The sequence below is a fragment of the Netta rufina genome, assembly GCF_964035555.1.
Source record: "Netta rufina genome assembly, chromosome: Z".
Taxonomy (NCBI): Eukaryota; Metazoa; Chordata; class Aves; order Anseriformes; family Anatidae; genus Netta; species Netta rufina.
The window spans coordinates 49,654,074-49,671,973 of record NC_140126.1 but is presented as its reverse complement, the minus strand read 5'-3'; the positions used below and the strand labels follow the sequence as shown (position 1 = coordinate 49,671,973).

At 44.9% G+C, this 17,900-nt stretch overlaps 1 protein-coding gene across 1 annotated transcript; it reads left to right on the top strand.

The window, feature by feature from the left end:
* Positions 1–8,384: 8,384 nt before the first annotated feature.
* On the top strand, positions 8,385–12,095 carry LOC311221513 (purpurin; the record flags this gene model as incomplete). The annotated part of the gene is made up of 4 exons (XM_084305577.1): positions 8,385–8,501; positions 9,798–9,934; positions 11,393–11,505; positions 11,770–12,095. The coding sequence occupies 4 exons, from the start codon at positions 8,385–8,387 to the stop codon at positions 12,093–12,095; spliced, it is 693 nt and encodes a 230-aa protein (XP_084161703.1).
* Between the last annotated feature and the right edge of the window lie 5,805 nt (positions 12,096–17,900).

Here is a 17,900-nt window from a genome sequence, read left to right as displayed (position 1 = left end):
AAGGAACACCAATGTCATGACGAAGGGCACAGAGAGTCTAAGAAAAACTCAGTTTTTGCAGATGTCTGGAGAAGAAGAGGGTAGCATCTCAGATGAGTGAAATGATTGGTGAAAGCATGGCCACAGTAGAAAGAAAAGGCAGAAGATAGGACTGCCTAGCAGAGAAGATGTGGAGAAGTGATTCTAAATTCAAGGGTGAAGAAAGAACAAAGAAGATGACAAAGTAACAAGGAAGAAAAAATGGGCTAGTGAACCCATAAAAATGGGGGAAACGACCAGGGACTGAAACTTAAGAAGCTATATGTATAGCACAGAGAACATGGTGATTAAAAAGAGTGTTAAAAAGCCCGGAGGGCCACGGGTAAAAGCTATCAGAAAATGGCCCACCATGCTTCTGGCATCACCTGTTCAGAGAAATCCCTGGGCCTGTCACCGGCAGAGATCTGGGGGATGAAGGTGATTGCTGCATGCCGATAAGGCTGTCAGGAAGAGGAAAATCAAGGCTGCAGGGGTCCCCCAGGGAATGTTTCAGAGTTTGCTTTTGGCTGCTCAGATGGCAGCAGGTGATGCCATGTAACTCTCACCACAACAGTCCCAGGACAACTATACCAGGCTGGGGAGATGCTCAGGGAATTATATGTTCCAGTGAATTTAGAAAGAGGCTGATGGCATACTGAGATAATGAAGATGGCAGCAGCTCAGGGACAGGCCTTTCCAGGATAATATGATGTGTTGGGCACTGGCCTGCACTCACAGAAAGTGGCTTCACTTTCACTTCACCCCCTACTCCTTCTCTCCTTGCAGCCAAGGAATGTTTAATGTTTGCTTCTCTGCAGGCTGAGGAATGCTTTACATTTGCTTCCTGCAGCAGAGGTTGATGCAGTGATAATAACAGTATTTTGAGCGGGCACTTGTAACCATTTCTTTGAAGCTATTCATGCGATTTCCACAGTTTCCTTCTTGTTGCTCAGTCTGAAGTGGACATAAACATGGTCTTCAGGTCAAATGCATTCAAGCTGCAAGTTTACAGAGTTGGTAACATGTTGGGACCCTGAGAGTTGGCTGGAACCTTCAGACCTCTCTGTAAAATAAATCAACCTGTTACTTTAGTGCCCCCAGCTGACAAGAAGCATGCCAAGGTGAGAATGTTGAAGTTTCCTACCCATGAAAGATTTACTCTAACTCAGTTCTCGCAGATTCAAAGAAAATCATCTGCTTACATTATAAAACAAAACAAACAAACAAAAAAGAACCCCCTCCATAAAAACAGTGTTAGTTTAATCATCTTTGATAGCTTAGGAAAACAAAAAGAGAACAAAAAACCCCACCACAATTATTTTCCTTTTTCCAAAGCAATATAATGTAGGCCACCCTTTCCTCCCACAGAGAAAGCAGAGAGAGGAAGCTGAAATGCAGGTGTATGTGAAAGCCTTTGACTTATTCTCCAGCTCTGTGACTCACTAAGCCTCATGTTCATGTGCTGCCCTTTCCTTGTAGCACAGAGAAGTCCTCTGACCTAAACCTTTCCTCCTTAGTCTGCTTCTACCTTCTGTTGCAGATGGAAACTGTGTCCTTTAATACTTACTAAGGCCAGGTGCCTGACTAATGGTCTTTGGCCGCATGCACATAGAGATTCCCGTGGCTTTGGTAATTTGTGCTTCTGGTTTTAGCTTTTAAATCCATCTTCAGGGCTGGCATGGACATCCTGTCTTATCCAGAACTGCTCAAGCTCTGTGCCAGCAGTATGTCTTTTGTAAAGCACCTTCAGATGCATGCCATGTAAGGAGCTGTAAATACCCTGTTGGAATAATCTGGAGGCAGCACTTGCTGTCTGCAGCATTTTAATGTTCTACCCTTAGACTGTGCTTTACAGTAGCTTAGAGCCCATAGATTTATTCCTGATTTTTTGGTGTTAAGCTTCTTCCATTCAGAAACTAAACCTAAAATGCTACACGCACATTTTGTACCTTCAAGGACGTTCGCATGCTTTCTATGCCTCTTATCTTCAGCAAGCATCCTGGGAATAACTCCAGGGATTAAACAAGCTCCAGTCTGTCACCCAACAGTGCATTGATGTGGCATGCACTATCTGCATCAAGGAGACAACCTATTTCCTCCTGCCTCCCCCCAGGAAAAGAAAAACATCAGGCCATTAACATACCCTAAGACTGTCTTCAAGTGCAAAGACTTTAGGCCCAGACAGCTTAATTCCCCTTCTGTTTGCAGATGCCATCCTCCTCATCCACCCTGAAAGTGCAGTGCTGTAGTGGGTGCCCTCCGTGATCCAGGAGCTGGGGCAGTGACATAAAAATACAAATGTTGTGGCTTTAAACAGGTGCTACAACTGAAATGGATAAATCTGCCAACATATGCAAATAGCCCAGTTCAGTAGCAGTAAATGTAGACATACTATGGTGAAAAGAAAGCGTAGTAGCAAATGGTAGATATAATATAAAATAAAATAAAAGTAATAAAATACGTATCAACTTTATCTGATGGTCAAAAAGTGTCTTTTTCATCGAGTTTTTGCTCTGGGCTTGGATGGTCTCTTGGTTCCGAGCAGCAAGAGGCCATGAGGGGAACTGTCATGACTTGGAATGGAATCCAGCAGCTTTATTGATCAAGCTGCTACCATCTTCCACACAGCTGTGAAGAAAACAGGTGATGGCACGAAAACTGATCTGCTCCTTTGGTCAGCAGATCCCTGCATATTCACATCCCAGTTCAGGAGAGATTTAGCCACCTCTGTATTCACTCTGTGCTGCCAAGGCTGAGGGGCTTGGGACAGAGGCAGTAACCTTTTTGACAGAGGCCAAGCCCTCCACATTGTCCCTGATGAAACCACCAGTGAGACTGTGCTCTTAAAGCTTGAGAAAATGTAAAGTGAGAAAAGTCCAACCAGGCCTGTTGCAGCAAGGCAGTGCAATTAGAGGGACGAACTCTAATGATTATGTTGAATACAACACCAACTGCAATGCAGCCTTGGAAAGTGAGCAGACAAGCATTTGGGTCTCATCTGCCTGCTGGCTGCAGGTCTAAGAGAAATGGCCCCTCTAAGGTCACAAGAAGTTTGCACTAGCTGCAAGGAAAAAGCAAATGTCCCTGCGTGGCTTTGAAATTCAAGTTACACCTTTTTGGTTAGTGGTGTGCAAGGAATGGTGGTGGGGCATAATGCCTTCCCTTCATCCCTTGCAGCCCAGGGATGCAGAGCAAGGGGGACAGGCAGGACGGAGGAGGACAGCCCCAGGGCCAAGCACCCATCGCAGCAGGGGAGCTGAGACTCCTTGGCTCCTCTGTGCCCTCTGTTCTTGCTTGCCAGCTGGGGGGATGTGTGATTCTGTCTCTGCCTGGGCTGTGTCATGTGCAGAGCAGCAAACAAGCCCCTGGTCTATAAACTACCAGTCAACATGTTTAGCAAGAATTCCATTATCATACTTCAGAAGGGGAAAAGGTACCTTTCAGTTTATGTCATTTAAAGCAGCGAGGTATTTAAATGGCGCCTTAAGAGTCATAAGGCAGTGATTTATGCTGCCTTTTTTATCTAACAATGCAACACACCCAAGAACCTTACCCTTGAATCACAGAGGAACAAACTTCAAGTGATTTTCCCGTCATTGATATTGCACCGCTGTCTTTGTAGGAAAAGATCAGCATTTCTGAGCAGAAGTCACGGAAACCGAGAAGTCCCCAGCCAATGGCCTCTGCGTGTTCTGCTGCCACAGGGAAGCCTCGTTTCTCCTGCCTGGGTGAGGCAGCAGGGCAGGCTATCGCTGCCCTCTCAGGGCTTGGCAGACCTGGGGTGGGGATATGGGTGCAGACAAGAGGTGTGTGACACCCCAGCAGGAAGCCCCGAATCTGTATCAACACGAACGGGAGCTGAAGCTACAGCAGGAAATCCTCACGCCTTGCAGGACAATGGCCACTACTGACTCTGTCAAAGGCAACTCAAAATGCACCTGCATAAAGCTGTTCTCCAGCATGTTGGTAAACAAGCCCACAACTCGATTGCCTGCTGGACAGCAGGAAACTTAAGGCCTGATGCAGGAGGCTATTTAGAGATCTCAGGCTGTGCCATCGGCTGCTGAGCTAGCACATGTTGCTAAATCTGAGCCAGCAGTGCAATTGCAGTAATTCGCAGAGCAGTTTACCCAATGCTTATTCCAATAATAAGGTATAAGAAGGGGGGCTGCTAGGGATAGGAAAACCCAAACTGCTGCTTCTGTATTTCATAGGATAGGGCAGAAGATGACAGTAATCATCTCACCTGCACTCCAGTTTTACTGCAGGCATTTCAATCTACTGTCAACTCTTGGGCTGAGTCCAGTAGACTGGACATGTGTTTTCTTTTGCCTAAGCACCTCTTACATGAAAAATCAGTCAAACAAACAAACAGATAGTTTTGGTGAGCAGGTCTGGAATAGTCTCTTGGATATTTTTACTGGTAACCAGACCCTCCAGAGTACCTCTGTCTTTATAAGATCCTTCTCATGTTATATCAGATTTAACAGTCCTGGGAGTATACTTAGATGTCTTTCCCCTCTTTTATTTTATTTTTTTTTTCCTATGCCCAGCATGAACTACCATAATACTGTAAAAATGAAGTTTAGTTTGATTTTGTTTCCTTCTTTCTCCAAACAGCAAATAATGGAGTGACAGATGTTATAGTCACCAACCAAAATCTTGTGCTGTGATTAGCTATTATTAGCATGTCTATAATCTCCAGGGGATTAAGTGGTCACCTAAGCATGGCTTCAAGTGTCACCTATGTCTCACAGGGACATAAACTAATCTGTTTTGTTGGAAACAGATGAAGTGATAAGTGTTTTAAAGCCCTTCTAATTTACAGAAAACGCTGTAGTTCATTCCCTCTCAACTCACCACTTCGGGGTGGACAAGAACAGTTCTGCGCTCAGATGTTTCAGGGTAAATTCCTCAGAAAAGCTGGTGGGCACCCAACTTAAAGCAGTCAGGAACCTACTCCTCCTGTCACTCTGTAAGTGGCCAAGCATTTCAAGCACTCTCTCGATTTTCCTTCCACTCCTAAATGCAGCAAGCGCTGCTGGTGAACAAGATGCGAAGACAAGGAGCGTGTCCCAGGGAAACTGAGGCTGGGCAGCATGGCGTGTGCACGAGGCCGCAGGTAACAAGCTGTGCCTGAATTAAGAGAGCTGGTTACCTTCACACTTGGTGCTGGAGGCTGCCAGCCCTGCGCAATCCCTCCAGGGACCCTGCTGATCCCCGGGGCACAGTGCATATGGCGAGCGGACAGCTGCAGCTGAAGGATTAGCCCGGCAAATGGCCATTTGGCATCTCTCTAGAAAAACAGGCCAAGGGTCCAGGCAGGACAAGGTGGATCCACATTGCCCAGGTCATGCTGCAGCAGCTGGGCATGTGTCATCTCCCCACATCTCCAGGTCCCGGTGGCCCTGGATAAGCCCAGACACAAACAACCGAAGGGAGAAAAAGGGACCATCGCTCATAAAGCTGACCACCCCCAAGTGCTCCATCAGCTCTCCCCTTCCCACCAGTGCTGAGGAGCAAAGCCCTGTCCTGCTCCTCACCCAGGATCAGGTTTTGGGTACCCACCAGCCTCCAGAGGGTCACTCCCCTGTCAACTTGCCCAGGATGCCTTTGAGGCAATTTCAGCACCACTGTGTTCTGCTTCACAGCTCACCACACGGCCTCCCGATCTCATTTTCAGGAGACAATACCTTTGTCACTATTCTGTGGGAAGGGCAATTGCCTGTAATGACAGGAAATTCTGCAGACAGTATTTTGGTAGCTCCTGCAGACATTTTATTGGCAGCTGCCAATACCCTGCATGTGCATATCTGGTGCAGGGATCAAATACAGACCTGGTTGGTGGTGTTTGGAGATGTGAAGGCGATGTCCCACCAACTGCTTCTGCACAAGGTCTTCACCACCCAAGGGTGTACTCCTAGCCATGGAGTACTCCTCTGCTTTCTTTCCCTACCATATCACTGGCTATGATTGGCTCCAAAGCCAGTTTTTGTTTAATCCAGTCTCTTTTTTTTAACAAAAACAAAAAGCAAGCTTCTGCTTTTTTATGTACGATGTGCTTGTGAAGGGTCCACATGCAAAGCAGCCTCTGAAAGATAATTTCATTCTGCGCATTTGGAGAAACAAGGCACACACCCACCAGACGGCAGATGCAAAATATCATTGTCTCCATCTAAGGTGGAAGTGGAAGCTGCACAAAGGCCAGAACAAAGTTTCCCCTGGCAGCAAGCTGGCACTGCCTTTCCCACATAATGGGCAACCCTTAACAAGTTGTCTGAACTACAGTCATCCCCAGTGAGGATATCCAAGGCTTCGTGGCACCCATCAGCCCAGTGGGAGAAGTAGCCACCAGTGATGGCAACTCCTAAGTGAGTGTCTGAAGTTTTCAATCTCTGTCCAGGTGACCCTGGGTAGGAAGAGTACGTGGAGAGCCTGTGCAGTTGGGGAAATTTTCTGATGGTTTTGGGAAATTGAAAGAATGGCAGGCAGTGTTTACTAACATTTTTTTTTCCTAGCCTAGCCATTTCTGCATTCTTTATTTTATTTTATTTTATTTTATTTTATTTTATTTTATTTTATTTTATTTTATTTTATTTTATTTTATTTTATTTTATTTTATTTTATTTTATTTTATTTTATTTTATTATTCTACTTCTATTCTATTCTATTCATTTTTTATTATTTTTCCTTTTGTTCCTTATTGCATCCCCATGGAAATCAACTTGAAAGAGCATCATGGGAAGGAGAGGGCTGTAACATTTATGTCATTTATGTAACTGGAAATGTTGGCAAGTTGGAAAGAATGTGTATAAAGATGTTTCACTGCACAGATGTACTGGGCATTCCAAGGCTTTGGTAAGAATATGAAGGCAAAAATCTTTATTTTTGCACTCCTTATGTTTGTTTGTTTGTTTTTGTCTTTTTTTTTTTTTTTTTTTTTTTTTTTTTCAGCAGATAATGCATAGTATCTGTCTAGCAGGGATCACCTTCATTTGATGATGCAGATATTGGAAGTGCTAATGATCTATCTGCCCTGTGGAAGCAGTTAAACATGAACACATGCCTCTGCAGATGGGCATGTATGGTCCATGAGTTTCCAATTAGTGCTCTGTGCTTATTCTCCCGACACGTGTAAGAAGCAGAAAGACTTCAATGAGACAAAGGTGCGGTACAATCACATCAGCAAAGTTATTAGCTTTCTGGGCAGCTTTTTTCCATTATGTAAAAGCTGTGTTTGTATTAGTATAGCAGTCAGACCCACCAGTGTGAGGATTACAGCTGGTTTTTACATAATGGATTATCCAGATTAAGCGTTTTATTCAGGCACACGAGCAAAAATAACCAATTAGTGACTTTGCAGATTAATTATTTAAAGGCAGCTGGAGGGCAATTGACACAAAACTCTCCTGCTGACTGCAGCCCAAAGACTGGTGCAGAGTAGTCTCGGGGATCTCCAGCATCTCTACCTGACAGGTATGTCTCTCTTCAGCAGAGGTGGGCCAGATTAGCATCTCTTGTGGTAGCAAGGTGTAGCTCGTGTGGCAGCAGCTGGGAACAGAGTAGCTGCTTGGGTGGTTGGAAGTCTTGAGTTGGTAGCTCAGCTTGGATGTTGAAGACAAGATTCAGGTAACTGTGTTTTATTTTTTGCATCAGAAAAGGTACTCAGGGTCAAGTACTCTGCAAGAGTGTATATGCTCTTTCTTCCCAAAGGCTGGGAGAAAAAAATATGCTGGGGTAAGAATGAAAATAGAATACCCTGGGATGTGAATACAACCATAGCCATCTGGTGGCTGTCCTGCAATGGCAGATCAAGCATCCAGAAACTGAGTATTATTTGTTATGTTTGTAGAGAAAATTGGGTAAGGTTAAATAATACTAAGATGTATTTTGCTACGAGAAGCTTGATGTAGTGACAAGAGCCGATCATAAACACAGCTTTGCTAGTTTCTCAGTGACATGGGCACTCACTATGAAACAGCATCCTTCCAACCTATCCTATGCTATGCCAGCACATCAAAACATTATTATTGTTCTCAATATAAAAAATCAACAAATTTCAAATTTCTTTCAATTCCTAACAACCTTACCCAGTGTCTGGCTTGATTCATAATATAAAAATGTCATAATCTGCTGTGCTACTACTGTCAAGCAAAATTTTATTGCAAAGTAATTGCTGCAAAAGCTCAGATTTGTCTGGAGTCAGGCTCCACAATGACCAAGCTCCTCAGGCAGAAGGTAGTACTCTACTCAGTGTGGAAGGAAACTAGTTGTAAAACGTGGAGAATGTATCTGTAGGCACAGCATTAACTATCCACATTTACTGCATGAAATAAAACTCTGGATGTTTGCTTTTGTCTTGCAGAATGAAATACGCGCAGTATGTTTTCCTGGCATCGATCCTCTCCACCATCGAATATAGCCTAGCTCAGACCTGCGCAGTGGAGTCTTTCGCTGTGAAGGACAATTTTGATCCAAAAAGGGTAATTTTGGTTACTTCATCTAGTACATAGAGTATATGTGAAGAAATTTCACTATATAAACTGGTTTTACAAGTCATGGGTTATGTTAATCTAAAGGGGTTCCTCACCAAGAAGTTAACTTCTTTTGCATGCTGTGTCTCAAGCATTGCTTTTACAGTTTGCTCATCTTGCTACTGATTTACCTTCTGAGCACTGTGGTAAAACTGGCCTCACAGGTCAGGGATGTCACACTATTAGACATAATCTTCTGCTAGCTGAAATTCAGGAGAGATCTTGGTTTTGAGCAGTCACAGGGATGAAACAGTTTAGATCCCTATCAGAGACAAAGCCCAGACGGGTACCATGGGGGAGTTGCGTCCACTGCAGGCCATTCTTGGGAGTCGCAGCAAGCTGAAAATTTGGCTGGCTGGGTATCCTGTGCACAGGACTTTTGTTTTAAACACAACCACATCTGGAGAGGGTTTTTAAAAAATTCAGTTCTTCTGAGGGCTTTGTATTTAGGAATTGCGCATGCTATTCCAGACCTCAGCATGTAACTTGCCAAATTTTGGTACTTTTACTGAAGAGTCAAACTTAACACAGCTAATTTCTGCTTTCCCCAGTATTTCTACTCATAATATTAGCTCTTGAGGGCATTCATGCCTGTCACTGACCTATTTATATATTCTTTTCATTTTACTAGGTATTGCTTTTATATTTTCAGGGAACCTTTTTTTTTTTTTTTTTTTTTTCCCCTGGGAATTTTCTTCTTAATCTCATTTCATTCCCTCCCAGCTGCTAGTGTCCCCAGTACATCCTTTCCTCTTCATAGTGCATGTATTTTCTGCTTCACTGGGTAGACCCTTTGAACTGTCAGAGATCAGCTTTGGCCCCTGGCAGCCACCAGAGTGGCTCAAGTAGGATGTAGCTAATGTCCATGGCTGCATTTTAGTGTCATCGTTGGCATCTTCCATGGAAAAGCCAGGGTTTGAATGGGAACAGAGAACTGGCCCGGCTCACAGCAGGCGTTTCAGGGTGGGAGAAGCTTTCAGAGTTGGGTTGCTGTGACAGGCTTGTCTCAAGTGATAGAAGAAGTGGATACTGAAATGCAGAGCTGCTAGATCCATTCCTTAGGGCACAGAGGCAAGGGTTTACCACACCACAGAGCAGGACCTGTATGGGACATACCTACCCAAACTCAGACTTTCTCCATAGGCCAGGCAATGGGTAGTTAGAAGGGCACAGTGTTTACAGAAATGCTTTTTTGCTAATCTTGCTGTGGTGGCTAAGCCAGATAGTAATAACCTTCCACTTTAGTATGCAGGGAAATGGTATGCCCTGGCCAAGAAGGATCCAGAAGGCCTTTTCCTCCAGGACAACATCTCTGCTGAATACACCGTTGAGGAAGATGGCACAATGACAGCTTCTTCCAAGGGCCGAGTGAAGCTTTTTGGGTGAGCTTTCTTTACTTTCAGCTCTAGCAGCTGTCATGAGGTACGAGAGGTGGGGATAAGTGCACAACATGACTGGGTTATCTTTGTCAAAAAGGAACGCTCAGTCAACTTTTGAGGTTATACTTTTGAGTCTGGGCTGGTTCTCACCCTGCTTCTGGTCTGGGTCCATCACAAAACTACTGCGTAACTGCCAGTTGAATTATAAAGTAAAATCTTGAATACGGAGCAGTTAGGTAAGTAAATTGCATCTGAGCAAAGAGCTAGCAAATACTGCAGGTGGATAAGTGCACCACAGCTTTGATTTCACTGAGAGGTTCAGGGGATGGAAATGAGCAAGATTAAGCATTGCTCTTGCAGAGTTTTCAACACAGTTTTGTATGGACTTCTGAGGAAAACACTCAGTTGACTCTTGAATACCTCTGCAATTCCTGAACAGACAGATGGAAGGAAGCTTAAGAGTTTCATTTGTCAGTTATAGTTTCTATAAGGGATTACAGCATGCAACGGGATTAAATAGCTTTCTGGGTATGGAAAAGACAATCTGGAGTCTCCAACAGGCTAGCGCTACTTCTGTTCTGCATTAACAACCAAAAACTGCCTAGCTGCATGAATAATAGGGGTATGAATAATATGTGGCTGCAAACCTTAGTTTTATTTTATGAGCACAGCACTCCAGGATATTTGAGGCAGGGAAACATATATTTGATATTGGGGTGGGACAATTCCTGAAAGGACTCTTCAGGGACCAGGTGGGATCTCAAGGCTGCCAGATATTTATTTTAAAGGCAGGGCAAAAAGGAAGTATGTCGCTTGTTAGACAGCAAATGAAGATCCTCCCATTGCTTCACAAACCCAGGTAACACTTGCCATACCATGCAGGGGTGATATTCCGAGCAAGTGCAAACAAGATTCATTAGAGGAAACAAAAAGACCGGCTCTTCAGGAAGGTACAGGGTCCTCATAGCCTGTGTGAAGGCTTTTGACTGGTTTGGACAGCAGAGAGGCTGCACTTGTTTCTGTGTATATACCAGGCACCCCTGTGCTGATAGAAGGAGGATTGGGTAAGGAGGGATCCTCCACCATGTTCCCTAAGGAGCCCCGAAGCAGATCAGCTCATTCTGCAAGCTGCTGCCAACAGGGAGTCAAAAGACATCCATCATCCTACTCGGTGGCTGTCTGCTTGTGCAAAAACGGGTGGTTGGAAGCCTGCTGGGCTGCAGCAGGGTCCCAGTCTGGCCCCAGACACATCGTGGTGGCACTGCAGAGGGGAGGGGAGGCGGGAGCAAGACACTGGCACTGGTGGGATCAAACCCACTCTGCACTTCATGACAAGCAGTGACTTTGCATTAACAACATGCCTAGGCTGTTGTGCTGAGCCTGTCCTGCTGCTTGCCCAGTCCCTGGTGGGGTGCACCCCGCTGGTGGGTTTTGCCTTCATTCTCCCCGGTCTCGTTGCAGGTTCTGGGTGATCTGTGCTGACATGGCCGCTCAGTACACCGTGCCGGACCCAACCACTCCAGCAAAAATGTACATGACATACCAGGGCCTGGCGAGCTACCTGTCCAGCGGCGGTGAGTGACCTCCTCCTGCCTCCTCCCTGGGCTGGCTTGAAGCTAATTGCTGCCTGCACCTGTGTGTTTCAGCACACGAGCAGGAAAAATATTTGAGCTCAGAGTGCACCCGGGCAAGAAACTTAAAGGGATTTAAAGGGGGTGGCTCTGGATATGTGGGGAGGCTGCCCCTGCCCTGTGACAAACTGAGGCCCCTCTGCTGGATGGCCCACACCACCTTTGGTCTGTTTTGCCCACGGTGACACACATTCTCTGGTGTTTCAGGGGACAACTACTGGGTGATTGACACCGACTATGACAACTACGCCATCACCTATGCCTGCCGCAGCCTGAAGGAGGATGGCTCCTGTGACGATGGCTACTCCCTGATCTTCTCCCGCAACCCCCGTGGCCTGCCCCCTGCCATCCAGCGCATTGTGCGCCAGAAGCAGGAGGAGATCTGCATGTCTGGCCAGTTCCAGCCTGTGCTTCAGTCAGGTACCTCGAGCTGCTCCGCACACGCACTGAAATGCCCTCACGGGCAGCTTGTAGGGGAGGTGACTGCATCTGCTGTAAATGCAGCAGAACCGCAGCAGGCCAAGTTATGTTAATTTGACTTTTAACCTTGTATCTACATCTAATAAGAAAATAGCTGCAAAAAGCCAAGCCTGTGGCAAGGAGAGAGCCTGTTCTGCAGCCTTAATTTCCCCCCCTGTAGGAATCCTGTGTGCTGATGCTGGCACATTACCAAAGGAAGATCAGCTCTTTGTTTTACTAACAGATAGGTTGGGGTGCAACAGCTGGACTTGGACATGTTTGGCTTGGCCACCCAAATAACAGCATCTTACTTCAGGTGTGCTGTCCAAATAGCAGAGATCAGGGGCTGTGAGCAGCAGTTCTGGTTCTGTCTGCTGGCGGTAGAAGTCAGCACTTGCTGCACATACATGCAAACAAAGCATGCCTAGAGCCTATTTTGAGGACACTTTTTTTTTTTCTGGAGCTGTGGAAGCTCATCTTCTAGCTCATCTGCTGTTCCTGATGTAGCAGATAAGTTTCCAGAGCTATGCTGGAGGCAGGAATGTCTCTACTCGTTGGCAGCTTAGCACCCACACCATTTGCACTCACAAGGCCTTGCCTGGATAAACCCAAGCCACGCCAAAAATTCATGGCCATCTTGGATTGGCAAAGGCTGGGATGACAGGCACAGAATAACACAATTTATCCTAATCTTTTACTATAAATCAGCAGTACCCTAGGAATGTGGTAGCTAGTTTCACCTAAGACAAAAAGGACTTTACAGCACTTTGCGAATTTACGTACATGGACTGAAGTTTCCTTTTCTTTCTTTGCAGGGGCCTGCTAAAAGCACTCTTCTGATTCTATCCTTAAGCACAGAAACCAGACCCCTTGGTCTTGAAGTTGCCACTCAGCTAATTAAATAAATTCTAGTGTGTTTTTCCGAAAAACACATGAAAATATTGGGGATTTCGTAAACTCTGTGCAATAACAGTATTGGTGTCTGAATTTTCAAGTGGCATTTGTCAATAAATGTTTTTTAAAAACCTGCCTGTGTAGCTGCTTTCTGTTGCATGCTGGTGGGGAGCAGGAGGAGCAGGGCTGGCCCCCTGGAAGGAGAGCCAGAAGCCAAGGGTGGCCCCAGTGCAGCCCGGGCAGCGTCCCTGCCCTGCACCATGCACACAGCAACACAGCAGCTGTGGGGTTCACCTCAGAAGCCCACCCAGTGCGTGAGGGCAGTGAGGCTCAGGGTAGGGCTTGGGGCAGCGCTGAGGCATGCCCACAATGTGGCTCCAGCCAGAAGCAGGACTGGAGGATGGTTAGAGGCAGAGCTATCGGCAATGAGGCTCCCCAGGGGCCTGGGCCTGGGCTCAGCTGAGCTGAAGTGGGCTTGTGGCCCTTGGGCACAGGGTACCTGGGTGGAGGTCCCAAATGAGGGACCTTGTGGGTGCCCACAGGGCCATCACATACATCATACCTCTTCCAACAACATTTCCATCCAGATTGTGAAGAAATTCTCTTATCATCACCTCTGCAGTGAGACTGACAAGTGATCCTTGCTGCCTGGTAATGTCTTAGGGTTACTTGTGGTACACCTGAATACTCTTTGAGCACTTCTTATTAGACCCTGACTCTAGAACGCAATAAAACAAAATGTTCCTTTCAGCAGCGCCGGGTCATTGCTTTAAATGAGCAGCTACTAAATGGCAGAAACTGTAATTTCCTAATCTAGTCTCCAGTACCTGAGAGGTACAGAACTGAAGTATGTAGCACTGGCAGGCTTTGTGGTAAGAATTTAATAGGTAGAGGGAACCAAAAGAATAACATCTAGAGAGCTCCTTGTGGAAAAAGGGTAACCTGAGTCAGCATTTTTGACAAAGAGTTTCCACAACTTGTAGTACAATCAAATTTACTCTGAATATTTCCTATGAATAAAACTGACAGACCAGAACACACCTAACACCATGCTGAACCCTGCAGCTTGCCAGCGACACGAGGACAGAGGGAATACAAAACTGGGCAGCCCCAGCTCTTGAAGCCTTCTTAAGGTACAAGTTAAAATGTTTATATTGAATGAAGAGCTGCAGAACAGCTTCTGCAACACGTAAGATCTTATCTGCAGCAACCAAGGACTATCCACTGTATCCGTTGGAAGCATATAAAACACTAACTAAAGACTTCCCCAAGGACAGATATGTTATCCTCAGGTTGCTGGGAGGTCTCTCAAGCTTGCTTTTCCCAGGCAGTACTCCTAAGCTTGTCAGCTAGCAGAAAAACTATGGGATAGAAGTGTTCCTCACTCTTCGGGTATAGAATAGCTATCTTGAAGGGAAGCAAGATGTTGAACTACCACATAAAGCTAAGGACAGAAGCAGAGGAGCAGCACACAATGCAAAAGGAAAACCACACAGATTGAGACTATCAAGTGTCGAAAGAGTATTAGCCTGTTGTGCTGAACTAAGTGCAAGGTTGGTGAATCGATTGAGTGTTCACCACTTGCCCACCTCATCCTGTGAGGAAGTATTGGGGTTGAGTTCTGTGAACTTTGGACTTGTATCACAGCTGATTAGACAACACCAGCCCCTAGATGAAAGAGCCTGACCTTTGGCCAAGACATTCAGACCAAAACTACCAGTCCTAGGGGAGTGGGATTTTAATTGTCTGCAGTTATAGCAGCTGTTTGACCGAGGCAGATGGGAGTTACAGTAAGCCCAACCCAGATGCAGGACCAAGCACATCCTCAGTGTGCTAGGTATAGTCAGTCCATAAATTAGGCAGTGAAATCCCTCCTCTGTCACACGAGATTGTGCCTCCACAGATGCAGAAAGATAGTGGTGATTCTAGAAGTTGTAAGCATGCATATAGGTCCCAAGTCATACTTCCCATTCTGCACAGACTTTCTACTAACAAGAGAAAAGAAAAAGCTGTTTACGAATGAAAAGAGCTGTTGTTTTGTCCTCAGAAAGTCCTTTGGTGCTGGCAGAAAGGCTATGACTGTGCAACAGCAGGAGGAACACTGCAAGGATCTTGTCCTTCACATGCCAGTGCACCTCCTCCCAGCAAGGACACTGCAAGTCCTGAGATCTGATGCTAGGGTATCACGCTGTGTTAGACCAGTTTTCCTTTGGGCTTAAATAAGTGTCCCAAGCTGTGATAACTGAGGCACTCTGTGCATTTAACGTCCTACTTCAGCCTTGAAACTTTTTATGGCCACACTCCCTTCATGCTTCATTTCTACATAGGGCTGGAACTTGCACCAGTCAGGCTCTTATACCTTGAGAACCGAGGCTTTAATTCACATGATTAAGTGGTCGACATAAGAGTTCTGAGCAGTTTCCAGAACACAATGATCACATCCTGTTTTTACAGGATTCATGTCAAAGATTAAAAACTGGTCTTACTGTGTAGCACAAAACATGGTAACATGTCCAATATATACACAACAAAATATCCCTCTAAAAGTGTTTTCCCTTTGTATTCATTTTAACAAATACTTGCAAAACAATCTCAAAAGCTTTTGTTTGTTGAAAAGCAGACAAACAATCTAATTTTGCAGTTGCAGTTTGTGTTTCTTGTATTGGTTGGTCAGCAAGAGACATACCTAAGCGCTCTGCAGTCTTGCCTTTGTTCTGGTTGTACAGAACCACCAAACACGTGTTACTTCCACTTACTGCTAGGCACATCCAACACTTCTAAAAGCTGAATGTGTGAGGGGGAGCTGATTGCTGCCCCAGTAAAGGAGAAGATGGCAGAGTTGAAGGATTAAGCAAACAATGTTGAAAGCTCCCTGAGACAGAATCAGTTGACGGATGGTTATAGAAAACTCAAGTTTCAAGTACTAGGTAGGATATTTTGTAGACCTTATATTACAAAAAAGACCAGAGAGGCCCAAATCTTCTATACGTTATTGGCTGGAAACAATCACCAGCTTAGAAATACCAAATTCTCTCTTCTGATGCAGATTTTTAGACTTGCTCATTGCTTAAAGTAGTAAATTCATATCAAAGCAGCAAAGAAGAAAATGTAAATAAATCATGCTGAATATTAAAATCATGTTTCTGAACAGTCAGTGCACTATTTTTGGTCAGCTCTGTTTTCCATGCACGTTTGCCATTGCCAGCAAAATACTTGAAAAAGCACTGTGGCATCCACCTTTTGGCTGATGCTTAACGTAGAAACCCTAGAAGCAGGAGCTATTGACAGATTTTCAAAGCGGCTGGACTGCATCCTAAGAGACTAGTTTTTATTTGCATCTAGAATATGCTTAGGTACGCCCTTGCAGATAAAATTTCTTCAAGTAGTGCATGGTCCTTGGTTTGAAAACTATTGCTATATTCTGCTAACCAGTGTGGGAAGATTGTGAAGCAGAAGACTACACAAATATGACATCCTAACAGGGTTAACTGTCCTCGCAAGCTTCTGTATCCTCCCCGACTTCAGATGCACTTAAATCTCTTACAGACCAATACTTGATTATTTCTAAGGGTTGTTTTCTGTGTAGTTCCTCTTCATACTGGAAAAACAGTATGTCTTAACTGCTGCATTTATTTTGCTGTATTTCCTGATTTATCACTTAGATGTAGTTATAACAACTTTAAAATAAATGTTTACTATCTTCATCTAGGTGGAATTTCTCACTAACTCTTTGAAACTGGGAAAGTTATCAGTTACGCTCTGATGTCCTCTTTCTGTGCTATACAAACCTTTACAGGTAAGGAGTTTGCAGATTAGTATGTGACAATCACGCCTTAGTAAAACTTCAATGAGGCAAGAAATATTTCATCTGATTTCTGAAACCAGGTGCATCTTTATGGCTAACTTTCAATATAAGCACATGATCAAGTAACTAGGAAGTAAGGAGATATGAAGCTTCATCTGACACACACCAACTTTTTCTATATGTTTCTTTTCTGTGCTGTGTGAAGCCATTCAAAATAGTTTAGCTCTCTCCTACTGTGCAAACCTATTTTTTTGTCTGTGACCTGAATGTTTCATCAAATATGCAGGCTTTGTTGTTATGCTGGTTAGGTGGCTGATGTCAGCAAAGAGAGCAGTAGGGGAGTTGTTTGTGTGACAAAGTTGCTCCTCTTATGGAAAACACTCCAGCTGTTTTCACTGGCATTATCCTTCCTTCTACAAGCATTTTAAAGGCACGGTTCAAACTGCGCCAGTTGTGAAGCAGGATGAATAAAAAAACATCCCTGCAACTTCAGGGAACTTTGCTGTTACATAAAGTGTTTGGCATTTGCAAGGACAGCCAGAGGTGTTCTGTAGCTCATCTGAGGCAGTGACACACTTGTGCACATGCTTCAAGAAACATAGAAACTCAAACTGTTCTTGATTAGTTTCCCAGCTGGTAGTAGTTAAATGCAAGCATGTGCTGGGGTGTAATATGAAAACACAAAGGGCACTAACTAGAATTTTAACTTTCCTGGCCATCCAAAGCCAAGCCTCAGCTCCCTTACAGTCTAAGCATGAAACTCCAGGAAAGAAGCATGTTGGGGAGAAATGTTGCCTGAAGGGCTATAGAAAGCTCGGCTAGGTGATAGCAAGAGAGATTTTGAGGGCTAGAGCCTTCACCATTAAAAGGCAGTGGCTGACAGGCTTGTACAACCACACAGGCCTCCACAGTGTGACTGAGTGACTTGGACAAAAGCACAGAGTGTAAGAGGCAATCTGGTTTGGAGACTAGAGCTTCTTGTGTCTCCTTCTGCTGGTGTGATGGGAATAGCTCTGGAATTCAAGTAACCACCACAAATGCAAAAACAGCTGCATGGAAATCCCTCTGTGAGAGGGTGAAGAACCTCATACACCTGAAGACAGGGGAAGTGCTCTGAAATAATACACCGGACTATCTATGATTAACTGGTGGGGAAAAAGCGACCCTCCACTTCATGATT